The sequence below is a fragment of the Asterias amurensis genome, chromosome 6 (assembly GCF_032118995.1).
Source record: "Asterias amurensis chromosome 6, ASM3211899v1".
NCBI lineage: Eukaryota > Metazoa > Echinodermata > Asteroidea > Forcipulatida > Asteriidae > Asterias > Asterias amurensis.
Window position 1 is genome coordinate 13,630,985 of NC_092653.1, and position 24,513 is coordinate 13,655,497.

The window sequence follows — 24,513 nt, forward strand, 5'->3', positions numbered from 1 at the left end:
CACACTTTCCCAAGTGTGGCGTACATGTAGTTCCACTGCAAGTCCCGCCCACTTTGCACAAATTAATTAGCTCCACTGATAACCAGATGTGTTGCATTTAGCTAAAATTATGTACGTACATGTACGTCCAAGTCGTGAGTAGGTACATTTCAAAAAGTGTTTTTCTGCATTCAGCAGCAATACACCTGGTCGGCATTGCCGGAAAAAAACAATTTTTTTTTTTTTTTTTTTTGAAACGTACAAACTCACGACTTGGTCCGTACATGTACTTTGCAATTGTGTTTACTATACGCATTACAGGCAAAGTCTGCCTCGATTGACGTCACGAACAGCGCCCTCTCGGGTCGGGGTCTACTCTTAAATTTGTAAATAACATAAGAACTGATTTTTTTTAAACCTTAGTTAACTGTTTATTCACATTCAACTCATCAAAACACATATATTCGTGACAAAAGCTTTATTTTGAAAAAATACCACTTCCATGTGACTTTAAGCTTTTTGTTTCCTTAAAAAACTTGTTAACCTCTATTCATAAATACCTCGGACAGTTTCGCTATTCCTATTGTGGAGAGCGCGTCACGTGGGTGTGTATAAACCTATATTTTATGACCGGTAAAAAGTGTTGAAACATGGGCGTGACACGCCTGCTTGCACCTGTGTTTTAAGACAGTTTCTTCATTCCTATTGGTCGAGAGCAACGGCTGAAACAGTGCCACATCACACATCGTCTCGGTAAAATTGTCAAGAACCAGGCCTCGTTGGGATTAAACCACTAGTTGAAAACCTCTTCACCACACATTGATTCCCTTACTTTGACATGTTCCGGACATTAGCAAAAACAAAGACAACAACATAAATACCAGTGCAACAACATATGAATGCTAAAGCAAAATATTTAGTTTTCATTTTAAAGTTATCGGATACAGGCTTTAAGGGTGACAAAGCAAGATGAACAACTATTTCAACTAAGAAAACAAACAAATAATGTAAATAATGTAAGTACATGGAAGCATAGAGTACTACTCTATGATGGAAGCACCTCTAATTCGTTGCACATAAATGAAAAAGAAAACTCAAACCAGCAGCAAAATCATGTTTGCTTCGGTGGGTCTTAATTTGAATGCCTCAATTGCAAATAGGTAGTAGAAATTCAACTTCAGAATGGTCAAAGTGTTGTCTTGAATACCTACAAATGAAATAGAATGACTGAAGCGAATCTGAACGAGAAAAATGCAATCATGTGTGCATGAAAACGAAATTGATTGCAATTTGAGAGGATTAGGGGAAAATGCGTGATTTTGAATGCATGTTAATGAAATTGAATGATTTTTTGCTGACGTAAAGCCATTGGTCCCATGTGTTGTGTAACGCATGTAAAAGAACCCAGTGCACTTATCGAAAACAGAAGGAGCTCGCCCCGGTGTTCCTGGCTGTGGCTGCTGTATGCGCTGTAGCACTTTGTAAACCCTTATAAGGTGCTACATACTTGGGTCTCAGAATTCATCACTTCAATAACCTATCTTTCTGAAAGTTTGTATATACTCAGCGCCTTGAGTACCTTGTTTGGTAGATACGTGCGCTATATAAGATTTTGATATTATTATTATTATTAAATACGCTTGACGTAAGCACATCATTCCCTGCTTTTGCAAGCGCTGATTATTTGCTTACAGTAAGCAGAGTCGTGACACTGGGCCATGATATGTATGGATAAAACCATTGTTTTAATAGTGAGTTAATAACTGTTTCTACAAAACCTGCCACCTCAATGTATTTTGAAAATTTCGTTTACGTTTTTTAACGCTAGTTTCTAGAGAAATGCAAGCACACACATGCCATGGGCCGAATAGACAACGTGGACGAGGTGGCCAAGGTGATAGCATTCCTAGCATCCGACAACTCGTCGTTTGTCACCGGAGAACTCATCACTGTCGATGGGGATGCCATCTCCTCACAACCGCGACTGAGTAACAGAGCCTGTGAGTGGACCCTCAAAAAAAGAGAGCTGAGAAACACTACATGATGTAAGAATGATTGTGTAACATCAAGTGAGCGCGTGTCACGCACTTAAACTACGCTGTTCAAATTGGGGCACCCCATTAACCCAGTAATTAGGCTAAACTCACATAATTGAAGTTTTCCTTAAGGCATATAAAGGGGAAAGCATTCTAGAGAACAAGTAATGTATATGAAGATAAGAAGAAACTATAATAAATAACTAGTAAACTTGCGGGTACAACCATGTGTAAATCTCTTAGGGTCAGTGTTGGCTCTTGACGTTTTGAACAGTATACTCTGCTCGTCTTCAGGAGAGAAAGATGCTATGAAGAAGAAAAAATATTGTCCTGATCAATAAAAAAAGCGGATATCCCCTTTAAGGCCCGGTCACACAGGCCTGGATAACGAGAACGAAAACGAGAAAGTTAACAATACACGCCCTCGATTGGTTGAATGAGCGTGGGCTTATTCTGTGTGGAGAAATTCAACCAATAGACTCCGTTCTCTTTGCGTCGTGATCGTTATCGTTTTCGTTAAAGCAGGGACTTAATTTACAGGCCTGTAATAAGGAATGAGTGACCAATAATGGCCGATCGATCTCAAACTTATTACACTGCCAGTTACTGTGTTCATGGTTGTTAGCAAAAACCAATTCCATAATATTCCTTCCACAGAAACTTTGTATACATTTATAGACGGACTGCCTTTGAAAGTACTAGATTGGGATGTGAACCTGCGACTAATTTTACAGCGCAGTATACAATTGAGCTATCTAACCCTAATGTGGCAGTGTCATGGCCGAGCGGTTAAGAGCACCTGATTCAAGCACTGATGTTTGATCAGCAGGGTGTGGGTTCGGATCCCGGTCGTGACACTTGCTACATAAAATTGGGGAGGTAGTGCTTTCTGCTCTACCGACCAGGCTTCGAATTGATGAGACCCAAGCCTACATTCTTATGGACTGTGAAAGGGGTAACCCTGTTTCAGCCCTAAGAGTAGGTGGCAACGGCCTCTGGAAAAAATAATTGTAGCCCACACCTTGAAGTGGCCTTCAGGCCTTGTGTGTCAGGCGACTTGCATAAAAAATATAAATAAAAGTCTCTCTGTTCTGTCAATATCTTTGTTCAGAGGTGCCAGTCGGAATGATTTCTCCAGATGTTTTGGATGTTGACAAACTTTGTACTGGACTACAATGACAGTTGACACCATTTTTATTTGTTTGTTCACCCAGTAATGTAGCTTAACAGCAGACATATTTAATTATTTTCAAAATATTTGTTCCTGTAAGAAACTAATCCAACATTTCCTGAATAAATTACTCTTTTACACAAAAGCCTGTAGCAAGTTTATCTACATTTTTTTACCACAATTATTACTTATTTTAATGGTTGCGCCATTCCCCTCCCCAAGCAGCAGTAACACTTTAGGAAATGGCGTTTTATCTTCCGAAAAAGGCAATAATTATAGGTGAAGAAATTATACCGTGAATTTTATTACAAAAATATTATTAGCAAACTACACGTTAAAAGACAATCAGGTTAGAAAATGGTGCTTAAAAATGGTTGAGTGTAATTAAAAAGAATTAATTTGAAGTGCATACAACCTCTTCTAGTCGAAATGGTCTGAACCCAAATTTGATTTTACGGTCGAAATTTAATGAAAACAAGAAAAGCAGAAAACCAATTAATCGCCCAATGAAAAATTCGTAAGGAAGATTTAAAAACACACAATATATTGTTACACAATTTTTGTTGTCGAAGACCTCACCTAGTTTGGGTTTACATAAAATAATCATTATTGCACAAAATTTGTCCTCATCATTTGGGAGTGAGATAAATCATCCTCCTATCCCTTACCTTCAAATCATTTATTTTCTATGGATGCGTTCAATTAGATTCTCCGTGTCGACCCTTCAGTGCTGACTCAAGTGAACCCCTGACATAAGCTAAGCGAACGATCACACTCACCCTCTCATGGTGACGTCATGCACCTCGGGCCAGCCCCAAGTGACCCACTCCACAAGCAGGGCACTGGGGGCTGATCTGGGTGTGCCCCTGGAATGATGTCAGAGTTCTTCGAACGCACCGGGGTCGACACAGGGAAGCTAATCGAACACACTTAAGGGCTCACCCACTAGAGTTGTATTGGTCCTTTCAGGAGTAGAGCAGTCACAATAGCACCCAGTGCAAAGTCTACTGCAGGTTTCTTCAGTATGCCAATCAAAGTCCCGGAGAGACCAGTTCGGCGAGTCTCATCCGAGCCACCCATCCTCTCCGCCGTCCCCGATTCCAGCGTGTCATCATCCTCATCCAGATCGTCTTCATAGTGGTCCTCAAGATGCTGCACTCGGCTGGTCATCTCCTGGGTCTTGCTGCACCGTCGGGGTAGGATCCCGGCGCTGAACAGGCCGTACTGATGGTGATGAGGTGGGGCCGTAAGGTCCAACAGTCCCCCTGAGAGTGTCCTTAGCGACTGGGACTTGCGGCACGGCGAGGACCTCGTCAAAGACTCCACTCCTGAGAGCCTGTCTCTGCATTCCATAAACTCCTTGGGGTAAAAATGATACCAACGCATTTGTTGTATTATCTGCAACGCTTTTGTCTGTTTGCTTAAAGCTCTGTGGGTCTTAAAGGCAGTGGACACTATTGGTAAATACCAAAAGTAATTATTAGCATAAAACCTTACATGGTAACGAGTAATGGGGAGAGGTTGATAGTACAAAACATTGTTAGAAAAGGCTCCCTCTGAAGTGACATAGTTTTCGAGAAAGAAGTAATTTTCAACAAGGGAAATTTGATTTCGTAACCTTAGAATTAGTTTTTGAGGTCACAAAATCAAGCATTTGACAGCACAGAACTTCATGTGACAAGATTTTTTTTTTTTCATTATTATTTGGCAACTGTGAGGACCTAGCACGAGGCGACAACATTTTGGGGAAAATTTTTTTTCAGGGTCATTCACTGACCTCATCACTCGAGGCGCAATCATCAAACATAGCCAAGCTGCCATCATGCTGTGTTACAGAACCCTGACTAGTCTCCCCTTCAAGCAGTGAGCCATCATCACTGTGTTTCAACAGCAACCCCTGCCTAGCCTCCAGCTCCAGTTGTTCCCTCATCTGTTGACGTCTGATGCAGAATTCCAGCATGGCTTGCTGTATGACTCGGGCAGCGTCGTTCATAACCTCTAGGCACTCACGAACTTTCCAGCCACGATAAGCTTAAAACCAAAAACGATAAGAAACAAAGTTTACCATCAAATTTAGGATTTTTGAGAATATGGGAAATATTGAGCCAATGAAAGCAGAAGGTTCATTCATAGAAAGTTAATTTGTCTTGCATTTGCAGCACCTGTAAGTAATGTACATACCTGCCTGAATTAGAACTGCTGCTTTGAGTTGACGATCTCTCTGCCGCTTTAGATATCTTCTCCACCAACGCTGGATGCATGTCGCGACCTTTGACATCGCTAGTGCCCTCTGACCTTCCAACTCTTCAAGCTAGTGCATTAGACATGTTAGAAATGCCAAAATTAGTTTAGAGTAAAGCACATGTTCAGAGTAAACTCATTCGTGGTGTTTGAAGGGATACAAGGTACCTAAGCGGAGCTGCTAACATTTGCATCTTGAAGGTATCGTGTGCTGTGTAATGCACATAAAAGAACCCAGAGCAGTCTCTCTGTTCCTGGTCTAATTGGCCGCAAATTGCGGCCCAGCATCTTGTAAACCATTACATGGTGCTTTAAAGGAATTGGTCTCATACTTGAAAACGTAGCTCCCCAAAGGGGTGTACCATCAAGCAGGCCTGAATCCTTGAATCCTTGGTCGATCCATAGCAACAAGGAGGTGATATAAACTTATCTCGCACAGCCATTATCACACCCTGCGTATTGTGTGTTAAGAAGTTTTTTTTAATTCAAAAGTGGCGCGTTTGCCTCAAATGCTGATCGCCACATGCATTGGTTGAAGTTTGCTTGAAAATAAATTTGTTATCACACGCTCGCTCGTGGAAATACAGAAAAAATATAGCACATCTGCCTTCCATATCCAATGACCTCAATGGACATGGTCTGCAGAAGTGTTTTTTTTTTTTTATTCCATGTGCACTTGTACTGTGATAAATACTATCAGCACCCATTATTATTATTGTTTTTATTATCATGATTACCTGACCATCACGTAGGAATATCTTTGTCTTTCCAAACTGCGCCATTGCAGGTTCGTTCTCACGATCCTCCTCCAGATGCAAGATTCTCTCCATGACGGATACGCACATTCTCTTGATAGCCTCTCTACTTCCTCTAGATTCTTCTCCTTCCATCTTGCCACCATTGAGATGGAGAACTCTGTAGCGATCGTAAAACTCTGTGTAGGGCATTCTAAAAAATAAAACAATTAAGAGCCAATTGTGAGATTAAAGGGTCTGTGTACTTTTTTCTAACACAAAACACAATGTCCACAGACTTACATTACACTTACAGTTTGAAGATAATGATGGTAGAAAGCTTACCATAAAATATTACTAACTGAGGTGCTGTAGTTTTTGAGAAATGAGTAAAATAAAAGGCAGTCTAAAAACCACAAAAAGAGTAAACAAATTAAAATAACACAACCACCAGGAGCAAACCATGATTAACAAATACTAGAGGTAAGAGGTTACCAGCACCTCCCCCTAACGACAAGAACCTATGCAACAACATACTTAAAATAATTAAATACAATGACAAAATTTAATTTTGGGCCGTGATCGTTATCGCTGCAGTGTGACTCGGCCTTTATGGTGGTAATGGAAGGGTTTTACAGCACAGACCTTGCTGGGAAGCCCTTGGCGCTAATGGCGATTGTCTCCAGCACTCCACAGGCCCTGAGTTGACTGACTACATGGTTGCTGTCAAAGTCCCCAGGTTGACAGGTCAGGTTGGGCTTGATGCAGCGGATGTAGTGAGGGGCTGTAGACCTCAGGGTACCCATCAAGCTGTCCAGAGACGTCTGGTGACAAAAGAAATATCATCGATCAATATAGGGTGCGTTCTACTAGCTTCCCTGGGTCGACCCGGTCTGCCCCCGGTACGTTCGAAAAGCTTGGACGTCATTCCAGGGGCTCACCCGGGTCAGCCCCCAGTGCCTAATGTGGAGCGTGTCACTTGGGGCTTGGCCCGAGATGCATGACGTCACCACGAGAGGGCGAGTGTGAACGTTCGATTAGCTCTTGTCAGGGGCTCAACCGGATGAGCACTGCGGGGTCGACATGGGGAAGCTAACTGAACGTACCCCTAGACTTGTTTTGCAGTAACACTATGTGTGTGTCTACTTGTCAGGTAGAGATTTTTCTTAGAGAACTGTCTTCCTTTATTACAGCGGATTTTCATTTTTGCATATTGTTTGCTACTCATATTCAGCTGTTGTTTGCTTGTTCTGAAAATCATGTGGAAATTTGGTTGGTAATCCTGTTTTTATCAAGGAAGAAATTTCATGCTAAGCAAATTAGTGTGCTTAGCAGCTCTATGAAATTGGGCCCAGGTGAGGTTGGGTTGGCAGAATGGTAACTAGTCTTCCACCTTCTAGGGTCATGGTTCGAATCCAACCAGGGGCACTATGTGGATTGGGTCTTCAGTCCCTAACCTCACTAAGTGGATTTTCCCTGGAATAAGTCTAAAACCTAAACTTCCTTATTTTGCTCGAATAAGACTTACCTTAAACTTAGAGACCACTGTTTTGGCTGGTACTTTCCCATTCTTTCCAGATTGGTTCTAAGTTATGGAAACAAAAGTGCATCCAGAAATGAATGAAAGTTACATCTTTATATTATATTTATTCCGTTGGTAGCTATTCATCAAGTACATGTAGGAAGGTATTGTCTGACGAAATAAACATTTTTCTTGATAATAAAATATATTAAAAAAAAACAAAGCATTTATATTGCGTTCTAACTAACAAAGGAAAGTACCAGAGTGCTTCAAACACAATAAACAACAAGCAAAGAGAAATAAACAGATTTTGCAACCAAATCAATTGAACATGTGGTTCTTAAAGCCATTGGACCCTCTCGGTTCAGAAAAAAAAAAAAAGTTCACAGATTTACAAATAATTTACAGGGTTTACAGAAGGTAATGGTGAAAGACTTCTCTTGAAATATTAGTCCATGAAATGCTTTACTTTTTGAGAAAACGGTAAAACAATATAAATTCTCATTAACGAGAATTACGGATTTATTTTAAACACATGTCATGACACGGCGAAACGCGCGGAAACATGGGTGGGTTTTTCCGTTGTTTTCTCCCGACTCCGATGACCGATTGAGCCTACATTGTGTAAACTTTCACAGGTTTGTTATTTGATATAGAAGTTGTGGTACACAAAGTGTGGGCCTTGGACAACACTGTTTACCAAAAGGGTCCAATGGCTTTAAGAGATTTCTTGAATACTGCTAGTGAGCTAGAGTGGCAGATGTACTTTAACCCTTTCAGTACCAAGGTTGTACATGTACATGTACAATCTATTTTATGTATTCTGAAAGCTTTATTATCATACATGCACAATCGTTTTTATGTAATCAAAATGTGTCATTATTCGTTAATGTAAAACCAATAATACATGTCATCACAAGAGGGCATTATCACTAAAGACTTTGGGATGTACCAAGTCAACACAAATCAGCAAGACTCATTTTGTTTGGTTAGCAATTAATTGTTTAAAGGAACATTACAGAACTGGTTTTTGCTAACAAAACAGTTGCTGGCTGGGTAAGCACTTTGTGCAATACACCATATACATAAACTGACAAACCTGTAGAAGTTTGAGATCAATCGGCTATCTGGGTCACGAGAAAATAGTGAAAAACCGATTACAAACTTTGCATTGCATCGATGCCAAAATGAAAATGAAAAAAACACTCACTGAGCGATAAACTCCAAACGTGAAGTTAGATTATTTATTTCTCATCAAATATGACATTTCAGACAGAAATATTTCAAGAGATGTTTTCAACTATCCTCATCATTAGACCTTGTAAGTTTTATGTAAATCTGTGATCTTCACGATTTTTGTTGCTTACCAATTTTGTAATGTTCCTTTAAACGCGTTACTGAATTTTGAACACTTTGAAAATCTTGGCTAGCAATCCTCTTACCTGAATGTCTGCTAGGTCTATCTGCACCAAGTCACAAACGAATGAATTAGCACTGCTGGCTGCCAGCTCTATCAACTCAATAGGAATGTGATCCTGTGTATGTAAGCAAATTAATCCATACATTTAATATTCAACATGTTGAAACTCTAAACTAACAAAGCAGACAGGGGGGCTTTCACAGGGGGGCTCTCATAGAAAGAACTTTTGAATTTCAGTTTATTAATAATAATAATTCTACACTAGTGTACACTTAAAGGGAAGGTACACGTTTGGTAATTACTCAAAACAAATGTTAACTGAAAAACTGACTTGGTAACGAGCATTGGAGAGCTGTTGATTGTATAAAACATTGTGGGAAGCGACTCCTTCTGAAGTAACAGAGTTTTTGAGAAAGAGGTAGTTTCTCACTAAAATATTAAAAGACTTCTAGCTAGAAGTCTTTTATTCCTATCTGAAAGTACAGAAATTCGCCTAACAAGGATGTTTTTTTCTTTCATCATTTTCGATGACCGGTTGAGCCCAAATTTTCACAGGCTTGTTTTTTTATGCTTATGAAAGGAAACACCAAGTGAGAACACTGGTCTTTGACAATTACCAAACGTGTACAGTGCCTTTAAAGGAACACGTTGCCTTACCTTAGATCAGTCGAGTTGGTCTTTGAAAAGCTTTTGTTACCGTTTGTTATAAAATGCTGACCGTGTTAGTCGACGAGGTAAAAGCAAAACCTTGCAATTTTGAGGCATGTTTGTGTGGATCATTGTATTCTACTTTTAAAACATCTTTCTAACCATATACATTTTATAACAAACGGTTACAAACGCTTTTTATGGACCAACTCGTCCGATCAAAGGCAACGTGTTCCTTTAATCTAGATCACACACATTTTAAAAGTCAAGCAAACATTTCCTATACTATATTCTTTTGGAGAATTGTTTGTTGCTCATCATGACGGGTGACACATTCCCTAAATCGTTCCTTACCTTGTTTTTCTCTATCAGACCCTCTACACTGTATGTGACGTCTTCGGCATAGTGCTTGATGACAAATGCAGCGTGTCTGACATAGACGGGTGGTTTGCAGATGTAGCTGCCACGGATACCATCAAGAAGTCTGCTACCGAATGCCGAAGCATCCCTCTGCCGATTCAGACGACATTCCTGCATTGATAGAAATCAGAAAACATTTCTATAATATCAAATTCTATCTACTTCTTCATCTTCTGGATTCTGCGCAAACTTTTAAAAAAACTTGAAGACTGAGGCACATTGTGATCAGCGCAAAATACTCATGTCTTTGGACCGTAATATACAGGATGTTTTATTTAAAATTATAACACACCTCTTGCTTGTTCTGTATTCTGGTTGGCTGAAACACGGTCACGTGGGATGAACGAATATAGTATAAGATCGTGTGCGCGGGTTTTGCGGGAACTAGTTCCGGAGCGGGCACTAGTCTTTGAAAATAGTGCCCGTTTACAGCAACGTCTCTTGACTTGGCCCGTGAACAGCAACTACAAAACTTCCTATCTTTTCCAGATTTCTGTATTATTTCACATTTAAGACCGAACTGTGTTATAAAACACATATTGACTGGCATAATTCGGTAACTGTGTCGTCTATTCCCCCTCGGGCCTGTGAGTGACCAGAAGAAGGGCCTATAGGTCGCTCTTCTGGTTACTCAAAGTCTCTCGGGCGATAGCTGTTCAGTACAGTAGTAACTTCATAGCCAGTCAATATGTGTGAACTATTTAAGGACTTTACAATGATGTAACCAGGGCCCAATTTTATAGAGCTGCTTAGCACAAAAATTTGCTTAGCATGAAATTACTTTCTTGATAAAAACAGGGGTACGAACCAAATTTCCACTTGATTTTTTAGGATTATAGGCAAACAACAGCTGAATACAAGTAACAAGCAGTAAGCAACAAACATGACAAATACAAATTTGGTTGGTAAGCCTGCTTTTATCAAGGAAGAAATTTCATGCTAAGCAAATTTTTGTGCTTAGCAGCTCTATGAAGTTGGGCCCGGAGGGGATAGAATGAGTGAGAATAGAAAATAAGACTTTTAAATGCATTGCTCAGGAAGGGTCAGTGTGGCATAGTCAGTGAGAATGGGGGTGGCCAGAGGTCATTTAAAAAAAAACACTTAAATTTGTCAACTCCGAGACAGCCAGTCTTGACACTGGTGTCTGGCTTGGCATTGCATTAATTATGATGGGCTTGTGGGCCTGGGGTAGAAGTGTGGTGCACAAAAACAGCTACATCAAGCCATCTTAAGGGAGTTATAGTGAGAGGGTTGTGTTTAAACTGTTACCTCATTCATGAGAGAGAAGACACTTGATTTGCCCTCGATGACTTCTAAACACGGCTGGTTGTCGGTGAATGAGAAAAAATGCCATGGGATACCTTCAACAGTGTACTCCTCCTGCAGACAGAAAAACAATTGATCAACATTCTTGAAGTAAAGAATTTCCGAGCTTGACCACAAAGACTAAAACATGTAAAAAAGTACTTTTCAGTGAATTGCATTGGGTCAATAAACTAAATGTAATGGATTCCAGTAGATCTGCCTGGGGCAGTCATCATGCCTGACATTATTCAAATCTAACTCCAAATGTCTATACATTCTCATTTGTTGAATAAGGGTTTCATTTTTGTTGTGTAGCTTTCGATGGAGTCAGTTTATAGCGTAGACGGCAGTCATTGTTCCTTTAAAGCCATTGGACCCTTTCGGTACAGAAAAAAAAAAAGTTCACAGATTTACAAATAACTTACAGGGTTTACAGAAGGTAGTGGTGAAATACTTCTCTTGAAATATTATTCCATGAAATGCTTTACTTTTTGAGAAAACAGTAAAACAATATCAATTCTTGTTAACGAGAATTACGGATTTATTTTAAACACATGTCATGACACGGTGAAACGCACGGATACAAGGGTGGGTTTTCCCGTTATTTTCTCCCGACTCCGACGACCGATTAAGCCCAAATTTTCACAGGTTTGTTATTTGATATAGAAGTTGTGATACACGAAAAGTGGACCTTGGACAATACTGTTTACCGAAAGGGTCCAATGGCTTTAACTTGCAGTTTCTCAAAAAGGTACTTTTTTGTAACACAAAACACAATGTCCACAGATTTACATTAAACCGTAGTTTTTGAGGAATAGGTAAAACAGTGTCACAAAAATTATTTTAGTTTCAGTTTTAGCATGTAAAAACATATTAACCAGTTACTGTATTTTACCATAATTAGTTATACAGCACCTCAGCTAGGAATATTTTAGGGAAGCTTTCTACCAAAATTATCTTCAAACCGAAGAAGTATAACGTAAATCTGTGGACACGTGTGTTTTGTGTTACAAAACATACCCGAATCCTTTAACATGTTTAAAAGGACAAGTATACCCTATTTGTTTTACCATTTAATTGTTTTATTCCTTTATAAATGGATATGCATACAATAAAACTAACTGTGAAAATTTCATTTCAATAAGTGGTCGCGTTATTTTTAAATATCGCAAAAATCCGGAGCGAATAATGTCCACACAGGACGAATAATCCTAATAGAAATACACAATCTGAGAAGCCTTACTGCGGCAGTCTCAGAAATTTCACAAGATCTCTTAAGCTAAAGTTGGGGTTACTAGTCCGGCCGACCAGTGAAAAACAAAGTGAAGCGGGAACCTGCTGTTAACTTGTGTGGGAAAATCTTGCTCAACCTGCATGTCAAGTATGATACACACACAGGGCAAATATGAGCTCAACGCCCCCGTTACTGTACCCTCCAAATCTTACACCCGAGTAAATTGGAACCTTACAAGCATGTAATTGGTAATGGAGGGAGGCAAAATATTTCAAATTTCATCAGGCATAATCCCCTTGCTTAAAGCAAGAATAAACCTTTGGTTTTTGAAACCGTTTTATTTCAGCAGAAAGAATCCCCCAGAAATTGGGCCGTACAGCGTCTAGTTCCACCTGCATCCACTTTTACATTAAGCAATAAAAGCACTACAGAGCCACTCTGTGCAAAATATAGTGTAGAAGGTATGCTGTACGAGGAAAACTTTGTGTTTACTAGACGTTAATTCTTTTCTGTGTAAAATTTCCGCAGAGCATGCAACTTGATTTTAATTTACGCAGTGTTATTTGTAACGTCAGATTTTTATTTCATTAAAGGAAGAGTTGCATGTAAGATTGCACATGTCAAAAACATCCACAAGGGTTAAAGAAAATGAATATGACCTACCTGCTCTGATCGCAAGAAGTGTGCCACAAAGTGCTGCTGGAGCTTCTCATTTGCATAATTTATGCAGAGTTGTTCTAAGCTGTTTGATTGGAAGCTCTCGAACCCATAGATGTCTAACAGACCAATGAATGATTGCCACTGGCCGGCACAGGTGGTCTTATTGATGAAGGTCACCAACCACACAAACAATCTTCGGATAAGAGAAAAGTTTTAATTTCATGTTAGTGTCTTGTAAAGGCACTGGACACTATTGGTAATTACTCAAAATAGTTGTTAGCATAAAAACTTACTTGGTAACGAGCACACAAGATTACTAAAATGGCAATAAACTTAATAAGGTTAGACATTTCAGTGAAATAAAAATATATACATTTATTTACCAGAAAAATTGTCAAATAGCCAAATCAGACAAGCACCAATGCGGTCATCTGGTAAGCCAACTCAAAAACTGCTCCTCAGGAGTAGGAAAGTAAAGTATAATAAATGTGCATAAATTAACAAACCTGTGAACATTTGGACTCAATTGGTCATCGAAGTTGCAAGAGAATAATGATAGAAAAAACACCCTTGTTGCAAAAATTTTTTTGCCTGAAGTATTTTTGAAATTGTTTCAAATGTTCCAACCTGATTAAAGGCAGTGGAACTATTGGTAATTACTCAAAATAATTATTATCATAAAACCTTACTTGGTAGTATAAAATATTGTGAGAAACGGCTCCCTCTGAAGCGAAGTAGTTTGAGAGAAAGAAGTAGTTTTTCACGAATTTGATTTCGAGACCTCAAATTTAGAATTTGAGGTCTCGAATTCAAGCATCTGAAAGCACACAACTTTGTGTGACAAGGGTGTTTTTTCTTTCATAGTAGTCTTGCAACTTCAATCAAGCTCAAATTTTCACAGGTTTGTTATTTTATGCATATGTTGAGATACACCAAGTGAGAACATTGGTCGTTGACAAATACCAATAGTGTCCACTGCCTTTAATAAGTTTTATCGGCCTATTTTGAATCTACATGTACATGAACATGAACTTTTATGCTTCACAAACAAAAGAAGTTCTGCTCAGGAATATATGTACCTTGCGTATAACAGTTTTGCCATGCAATCCCGTCTGTTTCCGGCCTCCTCCGCTGTACAAGGTCTCATGAAAATGCTCTTTCTCTTGCTGTGGGATGCAGTGATCTTCCTAAACATCAGACACTTCTCTAGCTGCTCCGTGTCCAAACCCAGTAGTTCTGTCACAAACTTTGACGACAGTAGGTAATCTAAACATGGGAAATGAGAGCAAAGTCAGCTAACATTTCATTTCATTAAATTTAATAATAATAATAATTACAAGTTCTTATATACATGTAGCGCATTTTACAACAACTGTTTCAATGGGCCAATAAAATTCAATTAATCTTTCTCAGCTCCCTGGGGAGTATACAGCCCTGAGCTACCGTGGCGCTCAGAGGGCTTTTTCAAACACAATATGAACCTCTACCCTCGCAGATACCTATTTAAACCCCTGTCATTTTGTTGGGAAAGTTTTTCATTGCCTGTTGTTGCTGAGCGCCATGATCTAGATGGAAAGGTGCTATACAAATCTGGTTATTATTATTATTAAAGTAAAATTTTGCCCTGAAATCATCATATGAAAGTTAAATAAATGAGTACATTTGACCAAAGTTGCATGTGGTAAGGAAGAAAAGTAGTGCGAATACAGTTGACGAAGATTTGTTGATAATGAAGAGTAGGTATTGAATGCAGCTGACAACATAAGCCCCTAGCTACAGTAAAGAAATGGTTGAATTGGCCATTGATGTGAACTTTCAATTTGGTGAAATGAAAACCGGCATGGGAACTTCCTTTGGCTGTTGGCTGGAAAGAACAAAAAATTACCTTTATTATCCTCATCCACTTCGCAGGGTTCCAGCTCGCCATCGCTAGTAAAGCAGATATTACCGAGGTGCAGCAGGCCAGACAATACCTAGTGTAAGAGAGTTGGGCAAAGAAATAAAACATCATTCACAATTCAAAATAGTCAAAAAATGAGTTAGCCTAAGAGAGGTTTATCTCCAGAGATAAAGCAGTTGGCCTGAACATCTGACTTGTGAATTATGCCTTCTCCTGGGGTTGAAACAGATGTGCCCCCTTCCCAGTCGAGTCCGTAAGGATTTAGACAAGGGTATCAACCACTAAAAGAGCCTGGCTGGTAGAGCAGAATGCACTACCTTCCCAACTTTTTACAAAGCAGTTATGGTTAAGTGCCTAGCTCAAGGGCACAAGTGTCATGACTGAGATTCAAACCCATACTCTGCTGCTGAAAACACCCGAGCTTGAGTCCGGTAAGCTTGACCGCTCGGCCACGACACACCAACAGACATGCAGACAAGGATCTCAGACTTGAAATGAAGTATATGTTTTACCTGGAATATATCCCTCTGATGGTTAGCAGAGAGGCCCACGTTAGTCATTGCTGCTCTGGTGGATCTGAAGGCATGATGGTCTTCCAGGACCTCGGCCTTGCCGTCACCTACTGGTAGATACCTCAGGCTGTGGTCCTCCTTGCCGAGACCCAACCACTCCTTCTCTTCAGCTGTTGATCCATGGTATAACTGCAAGAACATCAATAATCATAATAATTAGTGAAGAACAGTGTGAGGACCCGGTCTATACTGTGTGGTAATGACTGGGTTGGTGGCTGGCCGCTGTTAACAGACCAAGCCTGAAGCGATGTCTGTTAACACAGTGAATGATTTCCCTTGTATAGCAGGGCAAAATGCTGTGCAAAATGTGTCGGTTGCTACTCAAAAATCATTATTTGCTACTAAATATTGGCATTTACTGTGCACAAAAACTGCACAGTCGATTGCCAAATGAAACCGTTCCCTGTAACAGCATAAAGCCTTTTGTCATTAAGACATTCGGAAAACTTAGGTCAAAATTTCAGACCATCAGTTTTTGTCTTTATTTGAAAGAATGCAAAAAAACACAAACCTCAAACCCCAAGACCCAAAACAAAACAGTAGTTAACATACTTGGTAAAAGATGTGAAAGTTTCTCTCTCCGGAGGACTGGTGAACTACTCTAGTCTTCTCCAATAAGTACGTTTGGATGGAAGCACCAATAATGTGCTGGCCCCTGAAAGAAAACAGGATTCAATACATAATGAAACTGCTCTGCCGACATCAACCTCCTAGATCTCTCTCTGCTCCTCTTCCCAAAACATCCTCTCCACCACCACACGAAGGACTAAATCATACGGCTCCAAGGCTTTTTCAAACACCTCACCGAATTTGTGGAATGCCCTACCATCTTCACTTAGAACAGCTGATATCCCGGACAATTTCAAATCCAACTTCAAATTCCACCTATTTCAACTTGCATTCTCTCGATCTTTGTAAACAAAAAATTAGTTTGTAAAATGCATCGAGATTTCTTCCAGTTTTGTTTTGTGCTATATATAAGAATTATCTACCACGGAAAAAATTCCCATTGTAAAACAAATTAATGGGACCCATGGGATCCCATTGAAATTTTGAATCGATTTATGTATGCAATGGGATTGGTGTGGAATTTTGGACATATTCAATGGGATCCACAGGGGATCCTATTGAAAATGTCAATGGGATTCAATGGGAATTTGTTTGTCTTTGTATTATTATTATTATGACAAATAACTAGATTTTGTAACATTAAGGTTAACTTTATATATTTTGTGTTTTGTCTTTTGCTGTAACGGAGTTTCAGCATGTTTGAGAAGTTGTTTTAAAGCCATTATACACTTTCGGTAAACAGTATTGTCCAAGTCCCACACTTCGTGTATCACAACTTTTATATAAAATAACAAACCTGTGAAAATTTAGGCTCAATTGGTCATCGGAGTCGGGAGAAAATAATGGGAAAACCCACTCCTGTTTTCGCGTCATAACATGTGTTTATAATAAATCCGTAATTCTCGCTATCGAGAATTGATATTGTTTTAATGTTTTCTCAAAAAGTAAAGCATTTCATGGAACAATATTTCAAGAGAAGTCTTTCATCATTACCTTCTGTAAACCCTGTAAATCATTTGTAAATCTGTGATTTAAAAAAAAAAAAAATTCTGTACCGAAAGTGTATAATGGCTTTAAGTTTGGAAAAATAATTTCCTCTGTGGAAAAAAAAAGCAAAAAAAAAAGCACATTTGTTACAGAATCAGTCAAGTGGAAAGAAATATAAGCAGGGAGGCTTCTTTCCGCTTACCTGTCGAATTGAAGCTGTATGTATTTGCCAAAGCGACTGCTGTTGTGGTTCCTGGCTGTGCCTGCGTTGCCGAATGCCTCTAAGATTGGATTTGAATCTAGAATCCTTCTCTCGATGCAGTCACCGGGGGACGGCTCAAAACCGCTGTAGATAAACAATAGAGATTCAATTCAATTCAATCTAATGTAACATTTACTTCCATACTTACAATAAGAACACCTGGAACCCATCCTAAGTTAGGACGAGTTACTCCTTTTACATTAATCCTAGTGTTTCGTGAAATCGGCTGCCGATGTTATTCCCCAGTGTCACCATTATACATTAAAACAAGGCTCGCTCTTAACACCAGCCCTGTGTTCATTGTCTAGTAACAAAAACTTTAAAATGTTTATATTTCTTCCATTCACAGATGTGACTAATACATGGTTTAAATGTGGTAATTTATAAATTAAATAGAAATTAAAAACACCCATATGGACCCAAATAAAGTGTTACAATACAAGCAGAGAGTAAACATGACCACTGATAATAATACTGAAAAAAAGTGTAAACATATATCAGTTGTGAATAAGGAGGCTGTTCAAATAAGCCAAGGCTTGTGGGGGACTAGCCCTCGGGCCTGTGGTCTTGTTTAAAATTGAAGCCCTGGAGTGCAGGGCCCAATTTCATAGAGCTGCTAATCACAAAAATTTGCTTAGCATAAAATTTCTTCCTTGATAAAAACAGGATTACCAACTCAATTTCCATTTATTGCATATTGCTTGTTACTGGTATTCAGCTGTTGTTTACTTATCCCGAAAAACACGTAGAAATTTGGTTGGTAATCCTGTTTTTCTCAAGGCAAACATTAAATGCTAAGCAAATTTTTGTGCTTAGCAGCTCTAAGAAATTGGGCCCAGAATGCATGTTAAGATTTAGTGCACATCTTATCGAGCATGATCACCTATAAAGTGTGCACTGCACAGTCACACATAAGGAATCTGGTCGGGTTTAGACCCCTTGCATATGACCACGTCACAATCTCAGACAGCGTCCTGGCTGTAGTGAAAAGAAAGGCTTGTTGGATGAACGTTCTGCGCGGTGGGTCCATTCTATTATTTGACCCTTTGCGCCTATCCAGGGGTTTCCATATAGCAGCGCAAGTATTTCTTACCCAGGAGTGTAGACTGCTACAGTGGCAAGGTATTTCATCAGGCAGCGTGCTGTCCAGGTCTGGATAACAAAGATTTGAAGAAAGAAAAAAAAAGAAAAAAAAAACATAAAGCTTGGGAAACCAAATCAAATGGGTACATTGCCATCGTTCTACTGCAAAAACTTCCATGGTATTTTTACCACAAACTTTTTTTAATGTGCATGGTGCTACAACTCTTAGGGCGAGTTTCAGAAAGAGCTTACACACTGTTCTTGCGCCAGGCCTGGGATTTCATCCTTCAGAGGGCAAGCAATTTTCATTTTGCAAGGGAATTATTTTTTTCTGTATAAAACAAATGTTGTATGATCTGTGGTCTTGCACTTACTTTACCAGCTCCGCTCTCTCCGCTAACAATGATGGACTGGTTGAGGGGACCCACGCCATGCTCCATCTGACTGTATGCTCTCTCAGCCACAGCGTACACATGGGGTGCTTTAGTCTGTATAATCCAAGTCATGATAACAATTATTTGTTTATTTTGTATTATTATTATTATTATTATTATTATTATTATTATTGGTTTATTTAAAGCCATTGGACCCTTTCGGTAAACAGTATTGTCCAAGGCCCACACTTTGTGTACCACAACTTCTATATCAAATAACAAACCTGTGAAAATTTAGGCTCAATTGGTCATCGGAGTCGGGAGAAAATAACGGGAAAACCCACCCTTATTTCCGCGCGTTTCGCCGTGTCATGACATGTGTTTAAAATAAATCCGTAATTCTCGTTAACGAGAATTTATATTGTTTTGCTGTTTTCTCAAAAAGTAAAGCATTTCATGGACTAATATTTCAAGAGAAGTCTTTCACCATTGCCTTCTGTAAACCCTGTAAGTTATTTGTAAATCTGTGAACTTTTATTTTTTTTTCTGAACCGAAAGGGTCCAATGGCTTTAAAACATCAAAACTTGGCAGCCAGAGGCTGAATTGCGTTTAAAATTACAGAGCATAAGAAAATATATATATACTATTTTTAAAATTACAGAAAAACATTAGGATATAAAAATATTTATTTAAGTACAAATACAAAATACAAGAAGTATGTTATTTATTTACACATCCAACAAGCACCAACAACAGGAGACCAAGAACTTAGTGAAAAAAAAAAAACTTAACCACAAAGTTTAACTCGTAAACTAAGTTTTATTTGAAGCAAGCCCATACAAGCCATTTTGAGATATGGCGGACACAATGCTAACACTATTTAGGTTTGGGTAAATTTGTGTGTATACACCCAAACAAAACAGTACACTCCTATCCCATCCGCCATGCCTCGAAAAGGCTTATAATAGAAACAACCTATCACATTTTTCTGATGGGTGTTATGTGTAAACTTCTTATCTATGTTCAAGGAAATTTCGTTTAACGATATTACACAGTGAGGTATTACTAGGGAGGTTTAGCTGCACGTTCCGCGTAAACTTGGACGTCAGAAAAATGTGTCATTAAAATCTCACGTTTTAAGCATATGTGAAGTTACCATTTTTCATGCCAGGTACGTACGTGCGAGCAGACGTCATACGTGAGCATGCAATAAGCCCAAAGTGGCAACGTCACACAGAAACAATATCATATTTTTTTCTTCTTTTCACGTTCACGTTTTTGCTCGCGTAACGTGCAGCTAAACTTTGCTATTATTCGAATTGTTACACAAGACCATAGGCTTGTCCAGTCATGGCTTTAAGGCCTGTGGTCCAGTGTTAAAGTTGAGCGCTGTCACTCCTTAATCACTTTGTTTATAAAGCCTTTTCCAGCATAAAAATAGGACAAGCAATAGAAACTTAAGTCCATCTCTCATTATAAAGATTGTTTCAGGTGAAACCCCAGGAAGAATTTGAGTGGATTATCGCAACACCAACTCACCTTAACAGCGCCCTCTCTGTAGCGCTGCACAGCCTCCTCTCCATAGCACCCCTTGACTTCCTTAAAGGGGTTGACCGCTATCAGAGTGATGCCAGCCGAAGTGCTATAGGCTCCAGTGTGGAAACGGGAACGCAGACAATGAAGGACTGTGAGAAAGTTAGCAATAATAATTCCCAAAATAAAAACAGGATCAGCTGTCAGTTTCACCAAGCTCTTCCTAACTCAGAATTAATCTTAGATTTAAGTTCTGTAACCATAGAAGCAGGACGCATTGACCCCATACTAAGTTAGGACGAGTTACTCGTCCTAGTTAGGACGAGTTACTCATCCTAACTAGAGATAGGGTTAATCCTAGCATTTGTGAAATTGGCTGTAGAGTACATGAGTAGGAGGGTATGGACATTCAACCGCTTGACCGTTTCAATTGTTAATATTCTTTTGTTTGGGGGGTTGGGGTGTTGTATCGGAGTATCATTCAGACACACTAGCTTGTGCCTGGCCATGAACCCGGACAGTTTTTGACATATGATATGGGCTCTAACCTGCAGCTTCACAGAGTGGGTTCAATGCTGTCAGTTCATCTGTCTCCTCACAACTCTTTAGGTTACCACTGATCGGTGGGTAGTCTCCTTTTGGTGTCACTACAGACTCCTGCAAATGGATGAGGGAATTAATGCATGGATTGAAATTTGGGGGGAGGGGGGACCTAAAAGACTGCTAGGCTTTAGCTCAAAACATTTACTGGACCAGAATTTGGGGTACCAGACTAGAAATGAAATGAGAAGCAAAAAGGCCATACACTTATTTAACAATTGAACTGACATTTGAATTTTAAAAGCACTGAGATAATATTTATCTCATTTGTATCATAGGTACAAGTATTCTTCAACAATCAACAGAATTATATTTATCAGACGGTAAGTTAAAACATTTTGAACTCAAACACAGACCAAAAGACTTGTCCAGACAGGAGTTTACTGGCCCGAAGCTAAAATCAATGGCCTCGCAGTCCAGTGTAATATTTTAGCCCTTCATTTAACATTTTGTCCTTTTGCAGATTTAGCCCCTTCCCTTGTCACACATGTGGCTAATGTAATACCCATGGTCTGCAATTTTGAGAGTCGAATTGCATCATCAGTGCGTGTATCAACTAAATACACACTGCACAGTACCTGTAATATAAGACTGCCAAAGTGGTGTAACAAAATGTATTTATAGGCGATAACATCATGTAAACTTGGTCAACACCCAATGACCAAACACTAACAGCATAAAAAAAAGTTTCAATTGTGTACAGCTGCAGACTTTTTTCAGGACACAATGGAGGCAATTCCAGCCCCCCCCCCTTCTTCCAAGGATCCCAGTAAACCACTCAAGCAAGGGAGTTAAACATGGAAGGATTGTCCCTTTTGTGTTTCAGGGAAGGAGACCTACATGTACTACTAGCCCTATATGAAATAAATTACTGGTCAAGTGGTCAGTCCTAATTTAATAGGGCTGCTAAGCACAACAATTTGCTTTGCATAAAATTTTTGCCTTGATAAAACAGGATTACCAAACTTCAATGTGATTTTCACTTTTCAGGATTATGTAGCAAACAACAGCTGAATACTAGTAACAAGCAATATGCAACAAAATGGAAATTTTGTTGGTAATCCTGTTTTTATCAAGGAGGAAATTTCATGCTTCTGTGCAAATTGATGTGCTTAATAACAGCTCTATGAAATTGGGCCCTGATCACTGATCTGCTCTGTGGAATCATGCAAACAAACTCTCACCTGACCACTGCTGAGCTTGATGCACAAACTTCCATCTTTTTCAACTGATGTCACTGATGCTGGTAACCAAACTTCCGTGGGATCTCGAACCCATACGTCAAGTCCCTAAAATGAATGAACCGTTTAAGTTGGCTTGTCAGTCTTTCAAAGTCCTCTGTTTAAAATCTTTTCAAATGCATACATGTACATGCAGAGAATAATGTTTTAGCCTAAGCTGAACAAGCTACATGTATGCCTTGATTCTTGAATAGTGCAGGGCAGGTTGATTCTTTACCGTCTGTAAAAAGATGATAAAGTTTAATAATTCCTAAGAACTTACCTCTCTGTATTGTGGTTTTCGCTTCTGTGGTGTAGCTTTTCTTGGCTTCTGCAAAATATTTGAAAAGGTGCATTTTATTGATCAGAACTTTATTCAGAAAATGTTCACTCCATGTTTATTTTTTTTTATATAACTTGAAAACCCCCCAAAAAATATAAGGTTTTTTAAATTATGGGTTTGCACGCGACCAAGCTTATTTAGACTTTACAATGACTATATTAAGAATAATCTGGTATTATTGTTATATTTTGCTGAACTCACACTTTAAATTCATAGTACAGTGTAGGTTTAAACCAATGTTTGCATGAATCATGATGAGTACTGGCTGTTACCAGCTTGGTTGGTTGGTTGGTACACCCAGTAATTGGGGCGTACCCGTACTCCTTTTTTAAAAAATGTGTCATTCTTTTTATTGACCACGGACCGATAATGACAAAAAAACATTTTTAAAAGGAGTACAGCGCACCAGTTATAGGGTCTAGTGTAGTTGGTTGGTGTTTATGAGTTTGCCGAGTTCACTTCTATTCAATTCAATTGATTGGCTGTGGGTTTGAAACACAACTGAAGGACTGTTATTTATTGAAGGAAACAAACGGATAACTTTCCCTATGGATGGCGCCTACACATAAATTCACTAATTTTTACAAACGGGATATCTCATTCTCACATTGAGGTAAAATAAAATATATTATTTCATATTGAATAAAAAAGTAGTGGCGCCATACACGTAGGATAACTTTCCGTATGGCGCCCACCACCTTTTCACTCATTTTTACAAAAATAAAATAAAAGGGATCTCATTGCCATTGAGTTGAGGTAAATTAGATACTATATTATTTCATATTGCATGAAAAAGTGCTGGCGCCATACGGAAACATTTCCGCGCCATACGCCGGGAACTTTTCCAAACAAAGTGTAGACAGGTGTAGTTGAATGTTAGATAGTAATAAAAATATATTTTTAAATAGGCCTATCTATTTTAAATAAAAAAATAAACAAAGTTAATTTATATATCATCGTATGGGTATGATTGAATATGATATTGATAATAGTAATGCTACACTAGAAGTAAGCATGTATTGTATTTTGTAAATCTGTCTTCTGAATATTGTAAGATTAAGAATTAATAAAAAATAATATTTAAACAAATTATATTTTTAATAAAAATATTATCAAAGAATCCAATGCAATTCCATCATGATCATGTCCATGAAATGATTGCAAAATTAATATAAAGAAAAAGTTATGACTATTGACAGTCTACATGTCTACAAGTACTATGATTAATAGCTATCTAGCTCCATGGTAAGGTCAGTCAGAACATAAAGAAGCAGTAGGCATAGTTTTTCTGTCTAAATTTTTAACTCAACACCACCACTAACTTAAAATAGCGCCCTCTAACGGTGTTCAAACGTCATTTGTAAAGTGAACACAGAAGTTTAGTTTTTTAGGCCGTTCAACACTCGGTTTATTTCATTATTCTGTCTAATTCCAGCTAAAACACTCCCTCCATACTCCTCATGTAGAATAAAAGAACAACATAAAATCCTCAGAAAACGAAATGACAACTTACCTTACGCCATTCTTTCTTAGAATCCAAAAATATATTTCCGATTTTTGATGTGACGGCTTTCAAGGGAGCAGCCATTTTGATTTGAGATCTTTCGAACTTGGCACATCAAAAAAATTGACCAATCATTGACGCGGTATGAAGCTCCTCCCATTATTTATTAAGTTTGGAGAAAAGCTGTAGAGGGC

At 38.8% G+C, this 24,513-nt stretch overlaps 1 protein-coding gene across 1 annotated transcript; it reads right to left on the bottom strand.

Annotated features, from left to right (window-relative positions):
• Positions 1 to 292: 292 nt before the first annotated feature.
• LOC139937973 (unconventional myosin-XIX-like) lies at positions 293 to 24,408 on the bottom strand. Its single transcript, XM_071933289.1, has 22 exons — positions 24,329 to 24,408; positions 22,756 to 22,803; positions 22,437 to 22,541; positions 21,201 to 21,309; positions 20,659 to 20,804; positions 19,119 to 19,232; positions 18,755 to 18,813; positions 17,602 to 17,745; positions 16,395 to 16,497; positions 15,783 to 15,971; positions 15,256 to 15,343; positions 14,450 to 14,636; positions 13,374 to 13,563; positions 11,441 to 11,551; positions 10,106 to 10,282; positions 9,126 to 9,218; positions 7,690 to 7,746; positions 6,807 to 6,985; positions 6,165 to 6,375; positions 5,368 to 5,497; positions 4,964 to 5,217; positions 293 to 4,545 (listed from the first exon to the last, which is right to left on the bottom strand). Exons 1-22 carry the CDS (start codon positions 24,401 to 24,403, stop codon positions 4,132 to 4,134), a joined length of 3,183 nt encoding a protein of 1,060 aa, XP_071789390.1. The 5' UTR covers positions 24,404 to 24,408; the 3' UTR covers positions 293 to 4,131.
• Between the last annotated feature and the right edge of the window lie 105 nt (positions 24,409 to 24,513).

What these genes read in the sequence shown, in the direction of transcription:
- LOC139937973 (XM_071933289.1), bottom strand. Translation starts at nt 24,403, where the DNA reads ATGGCTGCTCCCTTGAAAGCCGTCACATCAAAAATCGGAAATATATTT. An exon ending in ACTTCTTGCGATCAGAGCAG is followed by an intron (nt 11,552 to 13,373) that starts GTAGGTCATATT and finishes TTCTGTCTGCAG; the next exon opens with GAGGAGTACACTGTTGAAGG. An exon ending in TCTTCTCTCTCATGAATGAG is followed by an intron (nt 10,283 to 11,440) that starts GTAACAGTTTAA and finishes CTATCAATGCAG; the next exon opens with GAATGTCGTCTGAATCGGCA.